Raw genomic sequence first — 22,294 nt, forward strand, 5'->3', positions numbered from 1 at the left:
ATTATGCCACCAGACTACCTGATGTGAATTCTGACTTTGCCAGTCAATATCCCTGTAGCCTGGGACCAATAAGCTGCCCTGGTCAAGCTCCCTCAACATGAAGGCCCTCAGAAATCCAGCTCAGATAATTTTGATGCCAATTCAAACATGAATGTGGCAAGTGGCTCCATTCCTACAATGTGAAATGGTCAGGACCTGGAAAGAGGGCTCAGCAGTTAAGAGTGCATACTGCTTTTGCAAAGGACTCGAGTTTGAGTCCAACACCCATGCCAGGTGCTCACAACTACTTATAACTCCAACTTCAGGGATTCAGTGCCCACTTCTGGCCTCCCTGGGCACCTTCACTCACAAGCACATGCCTACTCACATAGGTAAATAAATACAACTTAAATATCAAAATAAATCTTTAAAAATAATAAATATGCTCAATAAAAAATATTATTTATAGTTACTGCCCCCTAGCTCCTCACTCACTGGTTTCTATTACCATGAGGAATTCCTACATCTGTGTTGAGCCTCTGCGTGGCCAGAAGGCACTAGTGACAGTAAACACCTCAGGGAGGATGGAGTTTATTGCCACAGAGGAGCCCTGGGATACCAGAGACTTTGAGTGGCAATCTTGAGGCACAGTCTGGCTTCAAAGAAAGGAAGCCATCAGGGGAGGGGAGGTGGCCAGACACCAGGCCCATGTCATTAGTTTCACCATTTCCACAGCAGAAGTGATCAAAGATGGGGACCCAGGCAAGAAAGCCCCTTCAAGGGCCAGCCAGGGCAGCCAAGCTCAGGATGTGTCTTTCCCCTCAAGTCCATCGTTCTTTTCGTGCCAGCTGTAAGACTGTCTCCCTACACAGCCAGTTTCCATGGGCCAGTCAGAAGCAGAAGCATTTATCACAATGATGTATCCTGACTTTCAGAAATTGAGATATCTAGAAACAGCCATCTGAGTAACATCACTTATATCCCTGTCACTTTCTGAAATGATCCAGTGAGAGGGAAAGATAAAGTTGTTGTGACTTTCTGCAGGGCAGGTAAACTATGAGTGTCCCTGAGCCCCAGCAAGTGACAGGAGTTTTCCTGCAGGAGCCTTTCTCTTTCTTCTGTGAACAGCTAGACCTTCTCTAAATAGCTTCTAGGAGCCGCAGAAAAGATGGACAACATTCTAACACCCTTATCTCCTCCTTGTGTATTTGAATCAATGCTTCCCTTTTTTTCTTTGTGATCTAAGGGAAAATATATACACAGTTGTATTTTATAAAATAATTGGGGCAAAGGTATCATGTACCTCATATTCTCTTTGGTATCCTTGTATATGTTTATATCTTTTAATGGTCTAGAATTTTCCATTTCACATTTTTATCAAAGCACAAAGGAGACACTTTCATCGGTTGCCATCAAAACAAAACAGTTTGAAAATACTCAGAAGGAAGCACCTCAGCTTCAGACAATGTGGCTTGCAAGACCCCATTTCTCACTGTGGGCTCCCACAGCAAAACTCTAAAGAGTCTCAGAGCAGAAGCAGGCCAACACGCACACTTTAGGACTACAGAGGAGCACCATCTTCATAGTGCATGTGTTATCTCTATAGGCAAAACTGGAAAGGCAAATCTGTCTTCTAAGTTCATTTCATCTCTCTCCCTCCTCCCCAGGAATGAACTGATGAACCTTTTCTGTTTCATATATTACATCTCCAGATGAGTACTGAAATACATTGTGAAATCCTCCCTACTCATGGCAATGGTTTCAATAAATGTCACCAGATAGATATCTATAAATTAAAGGCTTGGCCTGAAACCATGGTGGTATTAACAGACAGTGGATGTGTGAACAGGTGGGGCCTCGTGCGAATTCTTTGGCACCTCGAAGGTTTACTCCGAAGTAGGTTATGGGACTCTGGCCCCTTCTTTCTCTCCCTTTGCTTCCACAAGGTGAGTGGCTTCGCTCTGCCACATGCTACTGCCCTAGTATGCTTCCCTACCACAGGCCCAAGGCGATGGGGACAATCCACCATGGAATAGAGCCAAAGGAATCTTTTTAATGTTAGTTACCTCAAGTACCTGTTAGGGACAGGAAGCTAACATACTCGGTAACACTGGGTACAACAGGATTACTATTACTCCTCCCAAGCTGTGTAGTTCTACTGCATCCCAGGATCAGAGGCCATTGCAAACCCACATGACACAAACAAGAAGGCTATGGAAAACTACTGCCTTCTTGTCACCTTCAAATCACCCCATATGAAGTAACCATTCTCTTCATACACTGTGTGAAGACCAGTCTTGGTTCCTAGACAGGAACTATATACTATGGCAGACCCATGTTTTTAGAGGATGTGATTTCATGTGACATTACATATATGTACTGCCATGGTTAATACATTATTGAGCAGAATGTCAATGAACTTTCATAATGAATGTTATTGAATACTGTAAAAACCTCAACTCTAAGTCTTTCACAAATACCTGGATAGTAAGATGATTGGAATGAATTGTCTTTTTTCAAAATATTTTCAAAGCATGAAGAAAGAAATGAAAGATCTTTAAAACATCAAGCTTCCAAACTACACCAAACAGTAAATTACTAGCCTTAAGTTTTTTTTCAGGGACTGGAAAAATGGCTCAGCGGTTATGTACACTGATTGCTCTTGCAGAGGACTGGGTTCAAATCCCAGCACCCACGTAGTGGCTAACAGCCATCCATAACTCCAGTTCCCTCTTCTGACCTCTGTAGGCACTTCATAACGTGGGTGCACTTACATACATGCAGGCAATACACTCATATATATAAAAACAAAACAAATAGAATATTTAAAAAAATTTCAATAAATATGTCTAACTACATTGTGAAAATGAAGCATTTCAAACATAAACTAATTATTCTACCTTGTTCTGTTTTATGACTTTGCAGTATCAATATCTAGCAACCAATTGCATTTCTATACATTATCAAAGAAAAATCCAAAACTGAAATTAAGAAAACAACACATAAAAAGTAACACAGGGATGAATTTGACAAAGAAATGTAAAATTTCTACACTGAAAGCTTCAAAACACTGTTGAAATTATAGACTTCTAAATGACCTGGTGTTAATCAGAAAACTTAACATTGTTACTATGAAAATTAAAGCACAAAATGACCTGCAGAGTCAGCAAAATCCATATCGTAAACAGCTTCTTTGCAAAAATTAATCTGATCCTAAAATGCGAACGCAGAAGACCAGAATAACTAAAATAATCTTCCAAAGAAGAGCACAGGTGGAAAAGTCATAATTCCAATAAAAATGTACTAGACATGCTGTAGCAATCCAGACAGTGAGAATCAGCATGTGAACAGTCATACAGATTACTGTGGTGTGACTGACAGAAGAAGCTGGAATGCATGTGTTGGATGACCTGAATTCTGATAAGGGTGACAACATAATTCAATGGAGAAAAGACAGTCAACAAATTGTGCTAGACAACTAAATACTCACATAAAAAAGAATAAAGTCAGAAGTTACCTCACATTGTATACAAAAATTAATCAAAAATGATCAAAGGTCTGAAAGTTTTCACTAAAGCTATAAAACTCTTAGAAGAGAGCATAGACGTAAGTCAAGACTATGGATAACATGCCAGTTTCTCAGGTATGACACCAAAACAAAACCAAAGAAAATAAACGGGATTTTTGTCAACAATATGGACTTTGTGCTTTAAAGGACACTAGCAAGAAAATGAAAAGACAGAATGAACAAAAGATGCCTGCAAATTATATTTGACAGGTTTTTTTTAAAATGTATTGCCTGCATGAACAAAAGTGCACCCATGTGTACCATGCCCACAGATGTCAGAAGAGGACATTATATTCCCCAGGAACTGGAGTTATAGATGATTGTTAGCCACTGTGTGAGTGCTGGGAATCAAACCCAGGTCCTCTGCAAGAGGAGCCAGTGCTCTTAACTGCTGAGCCATCCCTCTAGGCCCCTTGACAAACAACTTGTCCTAGATTATATAAATAACTTAGATTGGAGGTCAATGATAGAATTCTTGCCTGAATTGTATGAAGAACTGTTTCAATAAGACGTGTCAAGCTGTTTTCTGTTGCAACAATAGGATACCTGAAACTGGGTAATTTATGAAGAGAAAAATCTTGTTTTCACAGTTCTGCTAGACAGTCTTACAACAAGGAGCCAGCACTGGAGAAAGACTTCTTACTGCCCCACCCGACAATGAAGAGAAAAGCAAGCTAGCCAAAGAGAGTGAAGCCTGCTCTGCATGGGCCTTGATCCCATCAAGAAGGAGACCTGAGGCTCTAATCACCTCAGAAAGGCCCATCACTTAATACTATCACTTTCCCAATGTTCGCCTTTCAAGTCATAGCATTACACAGTTTTATTAAGGATAAAGGGATTTAAATAGGCATTTCTCCAAAAGCAAATTCAATAAGCTCAAAACATGCTTTTTAGTCATTAGGGAGAGCCACATCAAAACCATAAAGAGATAACACTCCACACCTCCAAAGACAGCTATGATCCAACAACAGAGAGCAGCACATGTTTGCAAGGATGTGGAGAAACTGGAACACCATGTTTGGCACTGGGAATGTAAAGAAGTATGTCCACACTGGAAAACTGTTTGGCAATTCTTCAGAAACAAAACAATGCAAGATCAAAAGATGCTCCCACATAAATACTATACACAGGGTGGATAGTGCATTATTCATAATGGCCAAAAAGTGAGAACAACCCAATATCAATCAGTTGGTGAATGGATAAATAAAATGTCGTGTATACATATAGGCAGACAAGGGGCTATTACTCAGTCTTGAAAATAAATGCTACAATGTGAATGAATCAAAATATTATGTGAAGTAGAAAGTGCAAACACAAAAGGTCACATATGGCCCCTGAGTCCATCTGCATGAAATGTCCAGAAACAGCAAACCCAGAGACAGAGTAGATGAGTGGTTACAAGTCACTGGAGGAAGACAAGGGGACCACAGCTGACAGCTGGCAGCTAACGGGTGTGTTGTTGCTTCTTAGAATGACAGATCTGCATTGAAAGGAGATGATGTTGGGTGCTACAGAGTCCCTGAATGTACTTCAGACCACTGATGGGTACATTTTAGGACATATGAATTATACCCGTTTTTCAGAAAAACTTCATTAAAACTTAAGTCATACACAGGGTTGAAAAGTTTGCCAAGTTTCGGTAAAGCTCAAGTAACTCCATTAAAATGAGCCACATGGCAAAGATGTATACATAAAATGACAAATTGGAAATAAAGTTATGGGATGATGCATGATGCCTCTCCAGGAACTTATCTAAGGAGTCATCTTCCCAGACTCCTCTGCTGCTCAGGAGTTCCTCACAGAATGAGGCCACATCATGTCCTCCTCTAATCTAAACTGAAGAGGCCTCCTTGCCTTTGGTCTGAAGAACAAACTCAGTGACTGTTGATGGAAGTCATTAGCAAAACAAAACTCAGTCAGAAACAGTGTTTAATGAACCTCCATCTTGAAAACAAACAATGCTAATCTATTTCCCAAGGAAGTAATGTGCACAGTGTACATCAGAGCTGCTTCTTGAGGCTCCAGACAGACCCTAGCAGGAGCGATTCCAGCTGAAACGTACTTGGCTCTTTCCCAGAAACATGTAGCTTCCTACAAGTTATTTGGAAGAGAAAAGAGAAACATGCCAGATAAAACCCACAGAGAGCAATTTGTCAGCAAGGACCAGGCAGAAGGCAGCAGCTGGGCTGCTTGTGCTCATGTTGCTTTAACCCTTTTTCCCTGGTGCTTCACCACATAGGTGGACCTCACTCCTGTCTACCACTTTTAAACAAGTGAGTGGTCTGACACCTACACTGAGTATAAGGACATGTAATTATCTCTTTCTGAGCCACACAGGCTGAATCTGTGGCCTCTATAGTTGCACAGAGACTTTGACATCTCCTGGAAGACTATGACCCTGAAATTTTCTACTTAAGGAACTTCCAAAGGCAAATCCCTTCTTCAGCACTTTAAACTGTGTTTTAGAGAACTCTGTCTTCTCTCTTGAAACTTTTTGTATTTATAGTGCACTGCTAAGAACATATTAATTACAAGGGTTTTTTTTTAATGCTCTTGGGCATGTAATAAGCATGTCACTATAAAAGTTGATCTCTTTAGGAAAAAAAATTTAATAATTAAAGTGGTTAAATGACAATTGCAAAACCCATTGCAGAGTCAAACAGCTAAGCCTACACATGACATCTACCAAATGGGTTAATGTTCAGTAAAAAGGACAAATTTGTGCAGCCTGAAGCTGTATTTCAAAAGTAGTGTGAATTTTTCACTCTTACAAAGTGGTCCTGTATAAAGAAAGCTATCAATTTTTTTTACGTGTGTGAGTGTTTTGCCTGTATGTACGTAAGTGCACTGCATTGATGCAATGCCCATGGAGGCCAGAAGAGGGCGTGAGATCTCCTGGGATTGGAGCTATGGATGGTTATTAGCTGCCATGTGGCTGCTGGGAACCAAACCTGGGCCCTCTTCAAGAGCATCCAATACTCTTAACCACTAAGCTATCTCTCTAGCCCCACTACCATTTTTTTAAATAAGAAAAAGAGACCCTGTGACTATGTGAACAAATTTCACAAGTTGGTCATGCCAAGTAACCTAATATCCACATAAACACAAATCCTCAAAATTACTTCCAAGAATCTTCCTTCATATCCTAAATGCTTGACTTGTACCAAGTTTAACAGGTGAAATTATGTGTTACACAGACTACGTCAGGAAAACCATAGGGGATAAACTCTATTTCTAACAAAAAGATATACTATGTATTACGCTTGCTTATTTTTAGTGATGAAAAGCAGACTGTGCATCATGTGGCAAGTTGGCACGGTGTAGAGGGCAGAAGCAAGCAGCATGCTCTGACTGAGCTGCGTTCTAAGCCCAGCATGCCACACCCTGTCTCTGTGTGTGCACTCTGAAGGTCAGTTGCTTCTTCAGACTTCATCTTTTCTTCCTATAATATGGAAGTAATATCTACCTCAAAAAGTCACCATGACAATGCTGGCTCAGGACAATCAGCAGTGAGTGCTCACTAGAACGAGGCACTAATTCTCGAGGCTGCCCATAACAAGCACACAATATTCTTGTCTTCATTTACTAAAAACACTACATTTTAATGTTTGAATGAATTGAACTAATAAAAAAAAGTTGAGGGGAAAAAAGAAATTGCACTTTATTCTGTAACTTAGCAGAGCAAGTTTTGTTCTATTTGTTTTAATAGTTCGGAGTGGTACAGCATCAGGAAAAAGAAGATGAAACCTAAATTTAACACCAAATCATGCTATACCATATAGTGGATTTCAGTCAAAATTCACAAAACTCCCAAACTCATCTGTCTTTAAAATGGGCATAGTAAAGTACCTCCTTCAATGGATTGCAGTGTGCTCAGAGAAACACTCTATAAATTGCTTAACAATTTAATGTTCAATACATTAGCAATTATTGCTGCCACATAACAAGTTTCTCATGTGAATTTTCTCCACACTGAATTGCTTTATCGGAAAATCAGCGGAATCTCCATCATGTCACATCAAAGTGACATCAAGACATACACAACTGCAGACACTTGTTAGCCCTGGCACCTAACCTTCCCAGCCACAGGGCTGGGCCTTCCTGTAATTTCAGTTATAACTGCGACAAGATACCCTTGAGAGACTAATTGTAGATTACTTTTATTCTCTAAATCCCACCAGGAACCTAAAAGCAAAACCTTTCTTTGTTGGAGCTGTACAAACATCATCTGAGTGATGGACTCATCATGCTGGGCAACATCTGCAGCCAGCAGTCTCAGTGGGGTCATCAGACTGCAGGGTGACTCCCAGCATCTCAGAAACACTGCACCAGGAAGAAATGCCCCTTTATATCAAATCAGCATGGTTCACACATTAGTATGGAGTACACTTAGTTGTGCCACGTAAATAAGTAGCTCCTAGGAGCGCTAGACGAGACAAAAAAGAACTTGGTAGACTGAGTCATCACTCTTACAGCAAAAGGTCCCTGCCTTGCTACTTCTTTGAAAAGTAATCATGACCTTTTTGGTGCTGTATCTTTCAGGCACTCAAGAGAGCTCCTAGGAGCGCTAGACGAGACAAAAAAGAACTCGGTAGACTGAGTCATCACTCTTACAGCAAAAGGTCCCTGCCTTGCTACTTTTTTGAAAAGTAATCATGACCTTTTTGGTGCTGTATCTTTCAGGCACTCAAGAAAGGGAGCAGAAATGAAGATGATGGAGACCTGACAATCTGGAGCCAGAGAGATGGTTCTGTGGTTAAGAGCACTGGCTGCTCTTGCAGAGGACTGGGGTTTGATTTCAAGCACCCACATGGAGGCTAACTACTGTCCATAAGTCCAGTTCCAGGGGAATCTGATGTCCTCCTCTGACCTCCACAGGCATTGCAGGACACCTGTGCACTGACATGCATGCAGGCACTCACACACATAAAATAAAAATGACAAAATGTTTTTAAAGAGCTCTGACAATCTGCACAAATATAAAGCTAAAATGTTGAAGTCATCATTTACTCAGTTAGGAATTCAAGTCTCCTTGTCTGCCCACTGTCTAATTCTGACGTTTATTTCATCCCATCTGCTCTGACTTATCACCCCTTATCTTGACACTCGGCAGGACATTTTTAGATTCTGAACTGGGATCTGTGAAATATGAGTAGAGGCTGACAAAATAATAAAACCGAATGCTCATATACAGCAGAGATGTGTGAGGTCCCACAATTCCTCTGCCCCCATTTTGCTCTTCTCTCAACTATTGGTACATGACTTCCAACTTAGGGGAGAAGGCAGGTAAAAAACAGACTGAAGAAGTGAGGCACATCACACTGTTGTTGACCTGGTTTCTCAGCTGTTTCATGCACGCATTCTCTGACCGTCCAGTAGTCACAACTGCGCCATTTCACAGCTGGCGCACAGGAACACCCCTGTGCTCCCACCAGTACCAGTCAACGCAGCTATCACAGTGCACACGGAGTAAGAGAGATACACCAAGACCTTCCCTTCATGATTCCTAATGCTTACCACAGCCCTGGAGGAAAGCTGCATTTTCAGCCTTTTTCTCGCCGTCCTTCTGGGCCCCCAACCAAACTGGAATTACTGTTTTCTCTTCCCATCTTGCAGTTCTTCCTCTCTGGTCTCTTGCTGGGTGGGGGCTTCCCCTCCAGCAGGTATGTTTTATTTAACATGGACCCCTCTTTTACAAGCAAATCCTAAGCCTGTCTCCTCCAGGAGTATTTCTTGCCCTCTTGGCTTAAAAAAAAAAATCTTTTTTCAGACTTTTCTGTACCACCTTTATGAACCTTGCATTTGATTCTGTGTATCTCTCTCCTCGACTAAACTACCATCCTTCAAGAGGTTGTCTGTTACAGCACAGACATTACTGCTCAACATCAGCACTCATTTGTCCCAGGAATGCCTTACGGTTAAGCTTCAACTTTTGATGTCTATTTTCAGTGCCTAATATATTCTGCTTCTCTCCTTGATTTGCTTTTTTTTTGTTGTTGTTTTTTTCCTAATTTACCTTTTCCATTCACATGTTAAAAAAAGTCAGCATCAAAGCCTCCTATATATTATTTTCCAAAATACATCTGATGATAGCTCCTTAATCAGGGCTCCAGAGGGTATTATAGCAAGTGAACTTTAACATAGAATTAAGATTCTGTACAGAAAACTACTTATGGATTTTATTAACTATTTCAAGTAATGAGATTATCTGCACTGTCATTTAGGCAAGATTGTGGACTGGGAAAAACCATTCAACATCAGTCTTCATCAGCCTGGGTAACACTGACGAAGTCACTGCACGCAGTCCTCTGAAGGTATTTTCAACTTGTTCATAATCTTCATCGAAAGTGGAACTTAATGGCCCCCAAAGCTCATATATGTTTTGATTTGTTTCTGACTTTAGTAAATTGTCTTTCACAACCTGAGATTACCTCACTTACGCCATCTTATAAGTATCTGTGAGCATCACCTAAGCTATTTCAATCAGAAGAGGTGATAAAAAGTATTCAACCTTTCATAATGTGGTAGTTATGATTCAACAAGTAATTAAAGCATCGCATCTTCCCTACAGTCAGCAAACAGAGGGCAGAAGAGAAGGTGTAAACACATAGTCAAGAGGGTAGAAAGACGGGACTAATTCTGAGTGTCTTTAAGGAGCATCTAAGTGGGCTGTGAAAAACAGGCCCATCTGGGAAAAGGGCAAAAGGACACAGTGAGAGACTACATGGAAGCTGGCGAATTTGAGGAAAAGCCTGAGAGGTTCCAAGGAGAACCACAATGGGACTGAGATTTAAACATAAGCAACAACGATAATGCCTGCTTTACTGTTTTATGCTTTTAATAATATTTTCTTTTATTCTTTGAAATTTTTGTAGATTTATACACTGTATTTTGATGATAGCGATCTACCACTGTCTCCTTCCAGCTCCTCTTAGTGCCCCCTCCATTCTGTCTCACTCCCAAATTTATATCCTCTTTTTTGTTATTGCTATTCATAATCCACATCCGATTAGTGTTGTCCACATGTGCATGGGTATGGGGCCATCCACTGAGTGTGGGCAACCTACTAGCAACCATGTCCACAAAGGAGAGTGACTCTTCCTCCTTCATCAGCCTTGGTCAACTGTCAATAGCTCCTCAGCTAAGGGTGGGACGTAGGGGCCCCTTCCCCATCCATGCTGGAATTTTGACTGACTTGATCTTGCGCAGGTCTTGTGCAAGTATCCACAGCTGCTGTAATTTGATGTGTACAGCATCTATGTCATCTTCAGAAGTCAGCATTTCGCATCTCTCCTCCCCATCCGCTGGCTGTTACATTCTTCGCACCTCTTTTTCCATGATGTTCTCTGAGCCTTGGTTTGGTGTTTTTAATCACAAAAGTAATGGTAGCCAAGCCAATGTTAAGGGATAAGAGTAGCTGCTAGAGTTGAAGGACTAAAGAATCTCAGAAAATTAGTTAGTGAGGTACTACTAAGTGAGAAGTACCATGCTTAGGGTTGTTAAGTTGACTTGACCTCTAGAACTGTGCAACCCAGCAAAACAAAGTTAATTCTGCTCCTAGCAAGCAAGATTCATGGCAGACTGGGATAACTGTCTAGAGCGAGGCACTTAGCTGCTCTGGAGCAAGCTCTTTAGCGAAAGAGAATGAGTGACTCTCATGAGAGGTTGGAGAACCTGCTCTCCTCAGTCATAGAGAAGAAAGTGTTACACAGGCATATTAACAGATAAATTGACAGGGAAATTGCCGACAGCACTAAGGGGTTTCTGAAGCAATGAGAGGCAAGCTGAGATCTGAATGACAAGAGCCAGTCATGGAGGGAAAGCTAAGAGCCTCCCAGGCAGAGGCAGCACCTAAAGCAGAAACCTGCCACAGAAAAGGGCAACTTGTTCAGGAAGGAAGAATCAGGACAATGTGGGCTGAGTAATGAAGGCCAAGAGCTCTCTAGAGGAGGGTGAGGGAACTTCTATATTAAGTCACTCTTAAGCTTTAATCAAAGGAGTGATCCAATAGGACTGACATCAAAAGAAGTGTCAGTTGGGACTTAGAGGCTAAATTATATCGTCCAGACATGAATAATGATGGTACCCGGGATTAGGATGATGGCAGGACAGATCCAGAATTGTGGGAAATTTCGGAAGTAGAATTATGGAAACAGATTTCTGAGTGCACTGGATGTAGAAGTCATTCAAGGAATCAAATTTGACTAGACTTTCTTAAACTGAGTGGTACCATTTTCTAAGATCAGTAATTCCAGGGACAAAGTAGCCATGAGAAAGAAATGTAAAATCTGGTTCTGGGCATGTCAATCTTCAGAGGCTAAAGGGACATTTACTGGAGATGCTGACTAGGTATTTACATACAAGCACCTGAAGTCCTTGAAGAAGCACTAGCTGCAGATCCGGAAATCATCTGCATTAAGTTAACATTTAAAATCATGGGTTTGAATGAATTTGCCTAACCAGGCAGGAAGAAAATCCATACAGGAGGGAGTCCTGGGGCCTTCCAACACTGAGAGGTCATGCACAGAACTAAGACCAAGTTCAAGAAGAAACAAAGAAGGCAAGAGAGGTGTGACTATCATGGATGCCAAGAGAGCAAGGGTTACAATGAACAAAAGATCCTGTCTGTGCTGGGCTGCAGTGGTGAGAGATGCCTTCTGGGATCACCTTGGAGCTGGCTCAGTGAAGTGGTAGGAACTGAAGCACTGCTGGAATGAGAAGAAAACATGAAGTGAGGAAGTGAAGCTGTCCACACACACCTTGATGCAGCTGAGGCCCTCTTTCCCAGGGGGTCATACACACACATACACTTAGCCTCAAATATTGGAGTTCATTAACAAAAGTTTCTCTAAAACCATGAGCTCCCTACAGTGGTAGGCTCACCATTCAAATACTTGCTCCATAGTAAAAGCATACAGCCAAGGCCAGTTTCTCTTACCAAGTTGACTGATTCTCATGTTGATATGAAGTCATTAGTTCACATACAGTTCCAGGTTTTTATAGTAATTGTGTCTCCCATAAAGTTGTCCCCTCATTAGATTTCCCCTATTTCCATAAAGTAGGATCACTTAGATTCATAACCTTAAGGGTGATGAGTAGAGTCAGAATGGCTCCAGCCATTTTGCTGACTCCTTTAAGGATCACTGTTAGACAGAGGAGGCTGGGCATGGACCAAGGCTCCTGAGAGACTGTGTATATTCAGAAGTTGGAATAGCTCATCTTCTTACCTAATTTGCCTTTCCTGCCATCGCAGATGGGGGAGAATATGATTAGCACAAAGCATTTTACTAACAAGGCAGCTAAAAAATTGTTATTATTCAAAATCTTCCAGGAGAGACTCTGGTGTCATTCTAAATGAATGAGCAGCCAGGATTATTAAACCATACAGCGTTAGAATTTGATAAAAACTAAGTGGTGTTGAATGAGCTAATTATTTGTATCTCTGGTTTGCTTTAAATTGCAACTTTGGTTGGCAAGTTATTGTTCAGTGTAAGGGGAGAATACCAGACTGTGTAGGGTAACTCCACTCCATGTTTTTCAAACAATGGGAAGATACAATAACAGATCCACAGAGCTCATTAGGATTCTGCTTTGCAACTTCTGTGAGACCAAAGCAGACCTTAGGCAGCAAATAAATAAGAGAAAAGGGGCTCTGAACCTGGAACTGTTCAATCTCACTCTCCTATGTCCTACAGGACTCATCTACTGGAGGCTTTCTGAGAGTCAGCACAGTGCCAAGACCAAGGACCTTAATCCAAAATGGGAGTGGGAGGCTCTTCTTTTTAGGAGATAATAAAAGATAGTAAGTCAAAGCAAACAAATTGGTAGGTAATTTTCAAAGGAGGTCTACTGATCTGAAAAAAAATTTTTTTAAGGGTTCTGAACCCAAAAGCATTTCTCAAATAGGATGCTCAGAGAACATACTCAGAACAGGGGATGTTGGACGGAGACATCAATGGCAAGGAAAATAAAACCAGGAAGCTCATCAGAGGGTCTTTTATTTTCATCTTTAAAATGACATTTCTAACATCAAGCTGAAAACCACCAGCAAATACCGTAAGCTCTGCAGTTTAGCGGGAGCATTTCTAATAGCAAGAAAACAAACACGAACTCAGGGGACTGACTATAAAACAACAATGAGCCATTATTTCTTTTATGGGGTTTTCAATGACTAATTAGAAAAGTAGGAGTCAGAAAAGTAACAGCTACTGTATATCTACTACCATGTCTAGGAATTACATCATCTGCCCAAAGTATCCATCCCTACCGCAATCTGTGTCCTAAATTATCATCATGAGTTACTAATATCTTAAGCAAAGAAGGATTTGGATCAATTAATCTAAGTAGCTGTGCAAATTTCATGCATCCTGATGAAGATGTTCAAAATACAGAAAAGAAAACTAAACCTGAGATACAGAAAGATAAACATTGGATGTGCTGGTCTTGATGTGGTCAGACACCATGCTGAATTTCATTGGCTGATTCTGACTGCCCAGAATTATCTTTAAAAAACTATCCCAACAATACTTACTCCAGCAGGATCCTACTGACCTCATTATATCTGTATCAACCCCCGTTTCTTTATGCAGTGTTCTCTAACAACTGCATGAAGAAACAAGTCTTCCCAGCGAAATGTCAGATGTAAAATTTAGATACATCTTGCTTATGCTAATGCAGGGTTTGTTCAAAGTGAAATTCATATTGATTCCCAGGTGAAAACACATTTGTTAAAGACTGATTCATCTTTGTCTCAGATAAAACACAAAGATAATGTAGGCAAAGAGCCTACAAATTCTACAAATCCCAATTTGTAGCATGTACTGCTTTAAAAACTCATGTTTCATTTAGAAAAACACCGAGGGCTCAGATTTGACTGGTTAAAATATTTTATGTGTATGAATGTATTGCCTGCATGTATGTGAGTGCACCCATGTCTTGCAATGCCCACATGGGTCAAAAGAGCGTGTTGGATTCCCCTGGAACTGGAGTTTCAGGTGATTGTGTAGCTACCATGTGGGTACTCAGAATTGAACCTGAGTTCTCTGCAAGAGTAGCAAATGCTCTTAATTGCTGAGCCATCTCTCCAGCCCCAGATCTCGCTGTTTATATTTGTGCTTCAACACGGTTCATCTACCTTTAGAGAGACAAGCAAATGAAATGAAACCAATCCGGCCAGAAGCACAAGTCAGAGGTCTGTTAGAACATCCAATGTGCCTCCCCTCCCCCCTCTTTTTCCTTCTCTCCTCAAATTTTCATCTCTTTCAATCTCCTATAAACTAGGTTTGCCACCGACACTCAAAAACAAATCCCAAGCACCAAAATACAAAATCTCACATAACTAAAGTCTAAAATAGCTGTCGATCACTGACCCTATTATCTTTTGCCACAATCACTAAGGGCAATGTTAATACCAATACTGTTAAAGCATTATATATTTGTAAAACACAATCAAAAGAAATAAGTGGGTGAGAAACAGTATAGAAGTTTATACATGCAAGTCTATTTCCTTATCATGTATGAGTAAGCTCCTTATTTTTTGTAATTTTTACAAAAACCTTATTGAGACTTTCATGCATGTGTATAAGATGTTTTGATCAAATCCATGCCCACTCCCTCCCCTCCAACATTCCCCCCTCTTAAGAGTAACCCTAAAAATCTTTTGAGGATTAGACACAAGCTCCCAAATACTTTTGACATTTTTGGCCTTTGGAACAGAGTATGTTGCTAACAGACCCAAGGACATTTTGACTTTTAGCCGAGAAACTGGCTACATTTCTTTGAGGTCTTTTTACCCTAACTGCCTAGCCAATTCCTACCTTCTATTCTTATCACACCATCCAGGGGTTACCCAAATTGCCAATAGGTAATAGGGATGCTGACTGCTCTGGCTTCTTCCATGCTGAACAGGGATGCAGGGTGAGGCAATTGGAGCACCCCTTCAGTGGGTCTATCTAAAAGACTCCCAAATTGTATAACTCTTATCTCTAAGGGAAGAAGAAAGTCTTTGAATCATGAATAGGAGATATGAAGGAGAAGTAAAGACAAGAGTAATTAGCATTACAAGTTCTAGACAGGGAACTAGAAAAAAGTCAGAACAGAGCAATTTCCAAATGTTCATATGAGAGTCCACTGGAGTTTCTTGACAAGGGCTTCCAAAAGCATCCCACTATCGGGTTCTTCCTCATTTTTCTTTTGTCTTCCAAGGCTGGCCTAGTTGGTTGGAAAGAGTGGCTGGATACTCAGGTGAGGGTCCAATGACCCTGCTTGGCACTCCTTTAATGAATGAGCACAACAGTCAGCAAGTCCAATTGTGACTATATTTAGCGATCAGGCTCAGCCAAAGTTGTGATAATGGTAGTTACTTCATGCAGAAGGGACTGCTGTGTAGTATCATCTTATTGAAAGGATCCGGAATTTAAAAGGATTTGGTGCTAGGAGGGAGAACATATGTCATTTGTTTTTCTGAGTCTGTGTTACTTCATTTAGTATAACAGTGTCTAGATCCATTCATTTACCTGCAAAGCTCCTTGCAAGCTAATACTCTAAGGGGAAGACACCCACTGAATATGAACTTATAAGTGAAGATTGGATTAATCCATCTAAGGAAACCAAAGTTTCCAAACAGTGAAGATAGCGTCCTAAATTCAGCTGGTAAAGCTAGCCACAGCACAACAATCATGGGCTCTGATGGGGATATTTTGCTGTTGGTTTGGCTCTTCATTAAAAGGAGACTCTTGAAGAAGAAGAAACTCCTGGGGTCTTCAAAAACAATTACCCCAGACATCTAGATGTCCTAATTTCTGTCAGGTAGTGGGGAAGCCTTAATGAGACCATCGTTTAACCATGTCACTATCAGTGAATACAAAACTTAGAACAGAGATTAAAGTCTAGCCTCTCTCAACTTGGTTTTGAAATTTAGTATGGTCAAGTACTATAGAATTAAAGAAATAGAGAAGGAACAGGTAGAGAGGGGAGAAAAGATGGTATATAGATTTAAGTTATTGAACTTAAATACTAACTACAATAAAGCCAACACTTACCATACACTTGTAATACACTGGATAGTGTATATTCTCATTTCATTTGGAAGACAATTTTATCAGATTGGTAGTATTACTAATCTCAGAGGAACTGGAGCACAGAGAAGGTAAGACATTTGCCCCTATCATCGAGTTTGCAAGTAGTGGAGACAGAAAGCTAATCCTGGACTAGAAAACTCACCAGAGAAGCTCTCAGTTACCAGATGATCTACAGAGTGCTCAGTGAGGGAACGTTAGTCCTCAGCTCTGGTTCAACACGTCCTTAAATAAAGCTCCTCTTCATTTCTCACAAATTCAAGTTTCTATGATTCTGAAATCAGGTTGATCTAGCATTATAGGTCACAGCAAAGACTTCTAACAGAGTGCTAAGTACCATGAGAGTACTAGTGACCAAATTATAGAACTTCTCACGATCCTTAAAATGTAGATGCACATATTTCACAAAGTAATCAGACAACCACTAAGTAAGCCAACAAGGAGCTCTGAAACAGGCCTGATGATACAGACAGTAAATGTCCCCAAAGGCTTGGTCTCAGCCCGTGGTACTATTGGGAGATGGTAGGGACCTGTGGGAACATTGGGGCATGCCTTTGAAGAGGGTATTAGGATTCTCACTCCTTCCTCACATTTTCCTGAGCCATGAGGCTTTGGGCTTTTTCAGCCATGAACTCCCATTCTCTTGTCATGTGATGCCCTCTGCCAGGTTATGGTGCAGTACCAAAACCCACCTTCCAGATCCATCACTCCAGGCAGCTGTTTCTACAGCATCACTGTGTTCATCTTCCCTTCACAGTATGTAAAGGAAACCAGAAATCAATGAATTGACTAAAACATCATCAAAGACTATAAACTAGACCAATGTGCCATCACTACCAACATAAACCAAGAGTGTGATGAGGGTCCCAGTGCATCAGGAAAAGGATAAGTCTTTCGTGTCATGATGGCTTCCTGAAGAAGAGAACCTGTGAGCTATAAATATTGGGAAAGAACAATGAAACTTTAAGGACCAAAGGAAAGGCAGGAGGGAGGGAAGGAGAGGGAGGCAGTGCTGTCATACCTAATGGGCAAATGGGGGTATAAGCTCCAGCCCTTGTCAGAATATACATAGTCCAAATATGCAAAATCCAATTTCTGCTTACATTTCATATGACAGCCGTAAGAAAGATATTGCTGCCATGGTCTATTTTTTCATTCCTCTTAGTTATTTTCCTACAAATAATGAAATAATTTTAATAATAAATGAATAAAAAAAACTTGAATTATTTTTAAAATCTGAAACATTTTCTCTTTCCCTCAGTTGCCAAGCAACACAATTTTGCCGTGATAAGATCATAGGCCTTGATTAGCATTCTTAGTTGTATAGAAGTGATATAGAAAAGGGATATGTGGATTACAGAATAACGTCTGAAACATAAACACATAAGTGAAAGTAAAGAGAAAGGAAGGACGCAGAACTCATAGCAAATCATTGGATTTTTATCCTGCAAATAAGCCATGGATTCTTCAGCTTCAGAAGCCCCATCGCGTGTGTGGAGCTAATAAAAGAGAAGTATGGTGTGGCCCACTGCACTTGCTGCAGGCGTACAATTACAGCAATGTCACTCTCAACACAGCCTTACAATTATTTACTAGTGGAATGGCTTCCACTAGTGGCTTTTGTTCCTTTCTGGGGTAAAAGGTGCTAAATTTTGCACACTGAATTTGTTCAGTACACAACCTCTAAGTTGAGTGTGGCCAGCCTCCTCTTTCTACAGATTTGCATGCACAGATTCAACCAAGAGCTGATCAAAAACATCCAGGAAAACAAAACAAAACAAAACGAAAAAAAAACACTTCATATGTATAGAACACACATGGACTTTTTGAGTTGATGTTTGCTGAATAATACAATGTAACAACTATTTCCATAGCACTGACATTAGGTATTTTAAGTAACCTAGACATAACTTCAAGTACATATGGAAACCCATGTTTTATAGTCAAGTACTACACAAGAGACTGAGGATACATGTATTTGTTATAGGCACGGGGAACCCTGGAACCAATCTCCAATGGATACTGAGGGATGACATATAACAAATAAAAAGCTATCAGCTCTCTATTGTAAACTCCAGAGTTGCTTCTTCAGTCCATCCTAAGAGCCCTCTACTTTTGTCTGAAAGCCCTATGTTCAAAATGTAGCAGAAATCTTAGAGGGGAAATCTGAATGGTATGGCCACTCTGGCTACTGAGTTAATCAAACAAAGCCAACGGAAAGAGTGAGAGGGATGGGGAATGGTAGCTACCTATGTACTTGGAAGACAGAAGATGAAGATGTAAGAGTTCAACAAAATATGACATGAAACTCAAAGTCCCAAAGTTGATGACACCACATATAATGATATGTGTTGAAGATAAAAGGTACAGATTGGGAAAGTAGAATTTAAAGGAATTTATTTGTGTAAGACCTTGGAGTTTTAGTTGAATGGAGGTTTAGTGTGAAGCAAATGTACTGAAAAGCCTTTGTAGAACTAACTACAACAAAAGGATGGCTACTAAATACTGAGCATTGTGGTAGGTATTTCCAGTTCCAGTAACAGCTTTAAGATTTCTATCCATTCGCTCAGCCACACATCAGATACTGAATGAGCATCTGTTCTGAGGCCGGCACTGTACTAACTTAGTAACTACAGAATCAAAGCAAGGCAGCTATGATCTCAGACACTATGAAATCGGTCATCTACAGAAGTTCTAACACTTATCATTCTCTTTTACAGGTGAAGAAATTAAGGCACGTACAAGTAACTTCCTCACAAAGCTAGCAGAAAACCAAGCATGGAATTTTACTCCACATCCTAAAGTCCAAACCACAGCTCATTGTGTATGCTCTGAACATGAGAGATAGTAATTCCACTGCACCTTACAAAGTACAAGATAGAAAACTTCTCAGTTCTATGTGACACACGTTAAAAGGGGCATCAAATTTCTGTACATGGACTCCAAATTGTAAAGAAGGAAAATTAAATATCTGAAATAAGTCACAAATATTCCCCAGCTCTAGCCAGGAGAGAAGACTTGGGTGGAGTCATCCTAAATATCTTTACATAATGAAATATTTTTCACACTGAAAAGCATGTTACTCTATAGAGCTAGTAAATTCACTCTTTGAGACAAGTAAAACCAAAGACAGGAAATCACAAAGAGGTAGTCAAGGGACAGAATTCAGGATGCCACAAAGCACTTCTTGACACAGAACCTCTCCAAATGCAGTACAGAAGGCTTCAAGACCCCAGAACTAAAGTTTCTCAATTGGACACTGGCCAATAACTCCTTGATGGTGGATGAATGATATGTGTGGTTAACTGGAACTTGGATCAAATCATTTCTAAAACTCCATTCTCTTTAATATTTTATTATTAAATACACATTTTATGTACAATTTTATTAATTTGGCTCTTTGATAATTTTACACATGTATATAATTTATTTTCTCCCCACGACTTCTATCTCCCCTACCACCTCTTCCTCTTCTCAAAGACGCCCTTTCCCAGATTTATGACTTTCAGTTTTGTTTGTGACCCACTCAGTTTAACCAGGGCCTTCTGTGTCACCATTGGATTGGGACTCTCTGTTGGATCCTGCTGCAGTCACCAGTCGGTACACAACTGAAGGCAATAGCTCCCTGAATCTACCAGTAGAAAAAGGGCACCTGAGCCCCTCCTCCATCCACACCTGGCTTGTTTTAGAACAGACTCGGTGCAGGCATCTTCAGCTGCTGGGAGTTCCTGAATGCAGTGGCTGTGTCTTGTCCAGATGGTGTTTTATAGCCTTCTCCTACATCTTCCAGCTCTTAACATTCTTTCAGAGCACAACCCCACCCCCCCCAGCCTTCTATAGTGTTCTCTGAACCTTAGAGTAGGTGGAATAAACACTTGTTTAGAGCCGAGCACTCAATCATCACTCATTCTCAACACCCATGAGTCCGAGTCCACTCACTGGCACTCACTTAAAGGAGGCACTTCACTAAGTATAGAGGAGCAGTTTGCATGGGTATAAACATAAATATTTAGAAGGTGTTTGACACTATGTCAGTTTAGCCAACATACCTTTATTCTCTTTAATACTTGCTGATCTCCTTACTAACAAACACAAATCAGAACAGCAATAATTGTTAAGCAATGGCAGGCACGCGCTTGATTCATGCTGACCCAAATGTTAAATATCTAAAATTAATAGACAAGCATAAATGAATACTCAATGTATTTTTTTCTATTATAGGACAACATATCACAATTGTGCATTTTAGTCTTTGTGTGTTTGTTCACTGCACCATATATCTGATGTCCATCTCAACTCTCCCATTCTTCCATAAATATGACTAATCCTCTTCCAATTAGAGACAGAGTTCTGTTTCCACTGATACCCACAGCACTGTTAGCTCAATTTACCATTTCACCAGCATCTTACAAGAGATGTTGGTACATATTTAAGCCTAACACCACCGTGATTAAACTAATGAGCCTGATCTCACTGACCCACTGCTCCAGATAAATAACCTAAGGAAGCACTTTTGCTAAAACAAAAAGAAATATAAGAAGAGAGAGAAAACTAAAGAAAGGGAGAAGGGAGGGGAGAGAGGGAGAAAGGGAAGGAGGAAGAGGAGAGAGGGAAAGAGGCCGAAGGGGAGGGAAGGAGGGGAGAAAGGACAAAAAAGACCCCTACCATCAATAAAAGTAGGAACCTTCATGCATTGCTAATGGGAACATAAAATGATGCATCACTTTGAAAACAGCTGTTAGTTCCTCACAATAGTAAACACAATCCACAACCCACATATGTTTATATATGAGCTAGACATTCCATTCCTGGAGATATTAATCCAAAATTATAAGAGAATTTCTACACAGTATTCATAATGGGCAAAACATAAAGCAGCTTTTCTATCAACTGATTAATGGATTTTAACAATCTTATATACACATAAACAATATATTATTCACAAAAATAACATGTTTCTGATAAAACTAAAAAATGGGTATTCCTTAAAAACAACACTTAAAAGAATCACAAAGGACTATATATTAGATAATTTATTTGAATGAAATCTCTACATTCAGAGATTTATAGAGACAGAAAGCAAATTAATGACTTCTTTGAGGTTGTGGAAGAAGTTGGAAAGTGACTATTAATGGGTACATGGCTAGATACAAATTCTATTTTAAGGAGATAAGAATGTTCTAGAATCCTTTGTGGCTGTTGTTGCACAACTCTGGGAATATAGAGTAAAACCACTGAATTCTTTTTTGTTTGTGTTAGAGACAGAGTCTTGCTACGCAACCCAGGCTGGCCTCAAACTCAGGGTGATACTTCTCGCCCAAGTGATAAGAACACAGGTATAATCCACCACAATCAGCTTAAAGTATACACTTTAAATGGCTAGCTTTAATAACACACAATAAAAATATTAAATGAAAGGAGGAAGGGTATAAGAAAAAGGGACAGAAGAACAGAAGCAAAGCCAGCCAGCAGCCTAAACTAACAGTACCACTAGGCACTTGCAGTGCATCTGAAAGAGAATTATTTGAGGAAAAAGAACGAGCTAGCTTCTCACTATACTGATGTACCCATTCCAAGTATGTGTATGACCAAAAAGGGTAACAATGATGGTCAGAATAATATGGAGGCCCTTTTAACTGATTAAATACAGACATGAATTCCCTTGTAGACA

General features: G+C 40.2%; 1 protein-coding gene across 6 annotated transcripts in view; it reads right to left on the reverse strand.

Moving 5' to 3' along the window:
* Positions 1 to 22,294, reverse strand: part of Ccdc85a (coiled-coil domain containing 85A) — a 233,633-nt gene that overhangs the window by 156,510 nt on the left and 54,829 nt on the right. The window contains exon 3 of one of the 6 annotated variants that reach the window (XM_008822994.2): positions 9,995 to 12,255. The exons of the other annotated variants lie outside the window; for them this stretch is intronic. Coding sequence (XP_008821216.1) covers positions 12,227 to 12,255 — 29 coding nt within the window. The 3' untranslated portion in view covers positions 9,995 to 12,226. Of the gene's footprint in view, positions 1 to 9,994; positions 12,256 to 22,294 lie in introns of those variants that run through there. 6 annotated transcript variants of the gene reach the window in all.

The sequence above is a fragment of the Nannospalax galili genome, unplaced genomic scaffold, assembly GCF_000622305.1.
Source record: "Nannospalax galili isolate Female #2095 unplaced genomic scaffold, S.galili_v1.0 scaffold286, whole genome shotgun sequence".
Lineage (NCBI taxonomy): Eukaryota > Metazoa > Chordata > Mammalia > Rodentia > Spalacidae > Nannospalax > Nannospalax galili.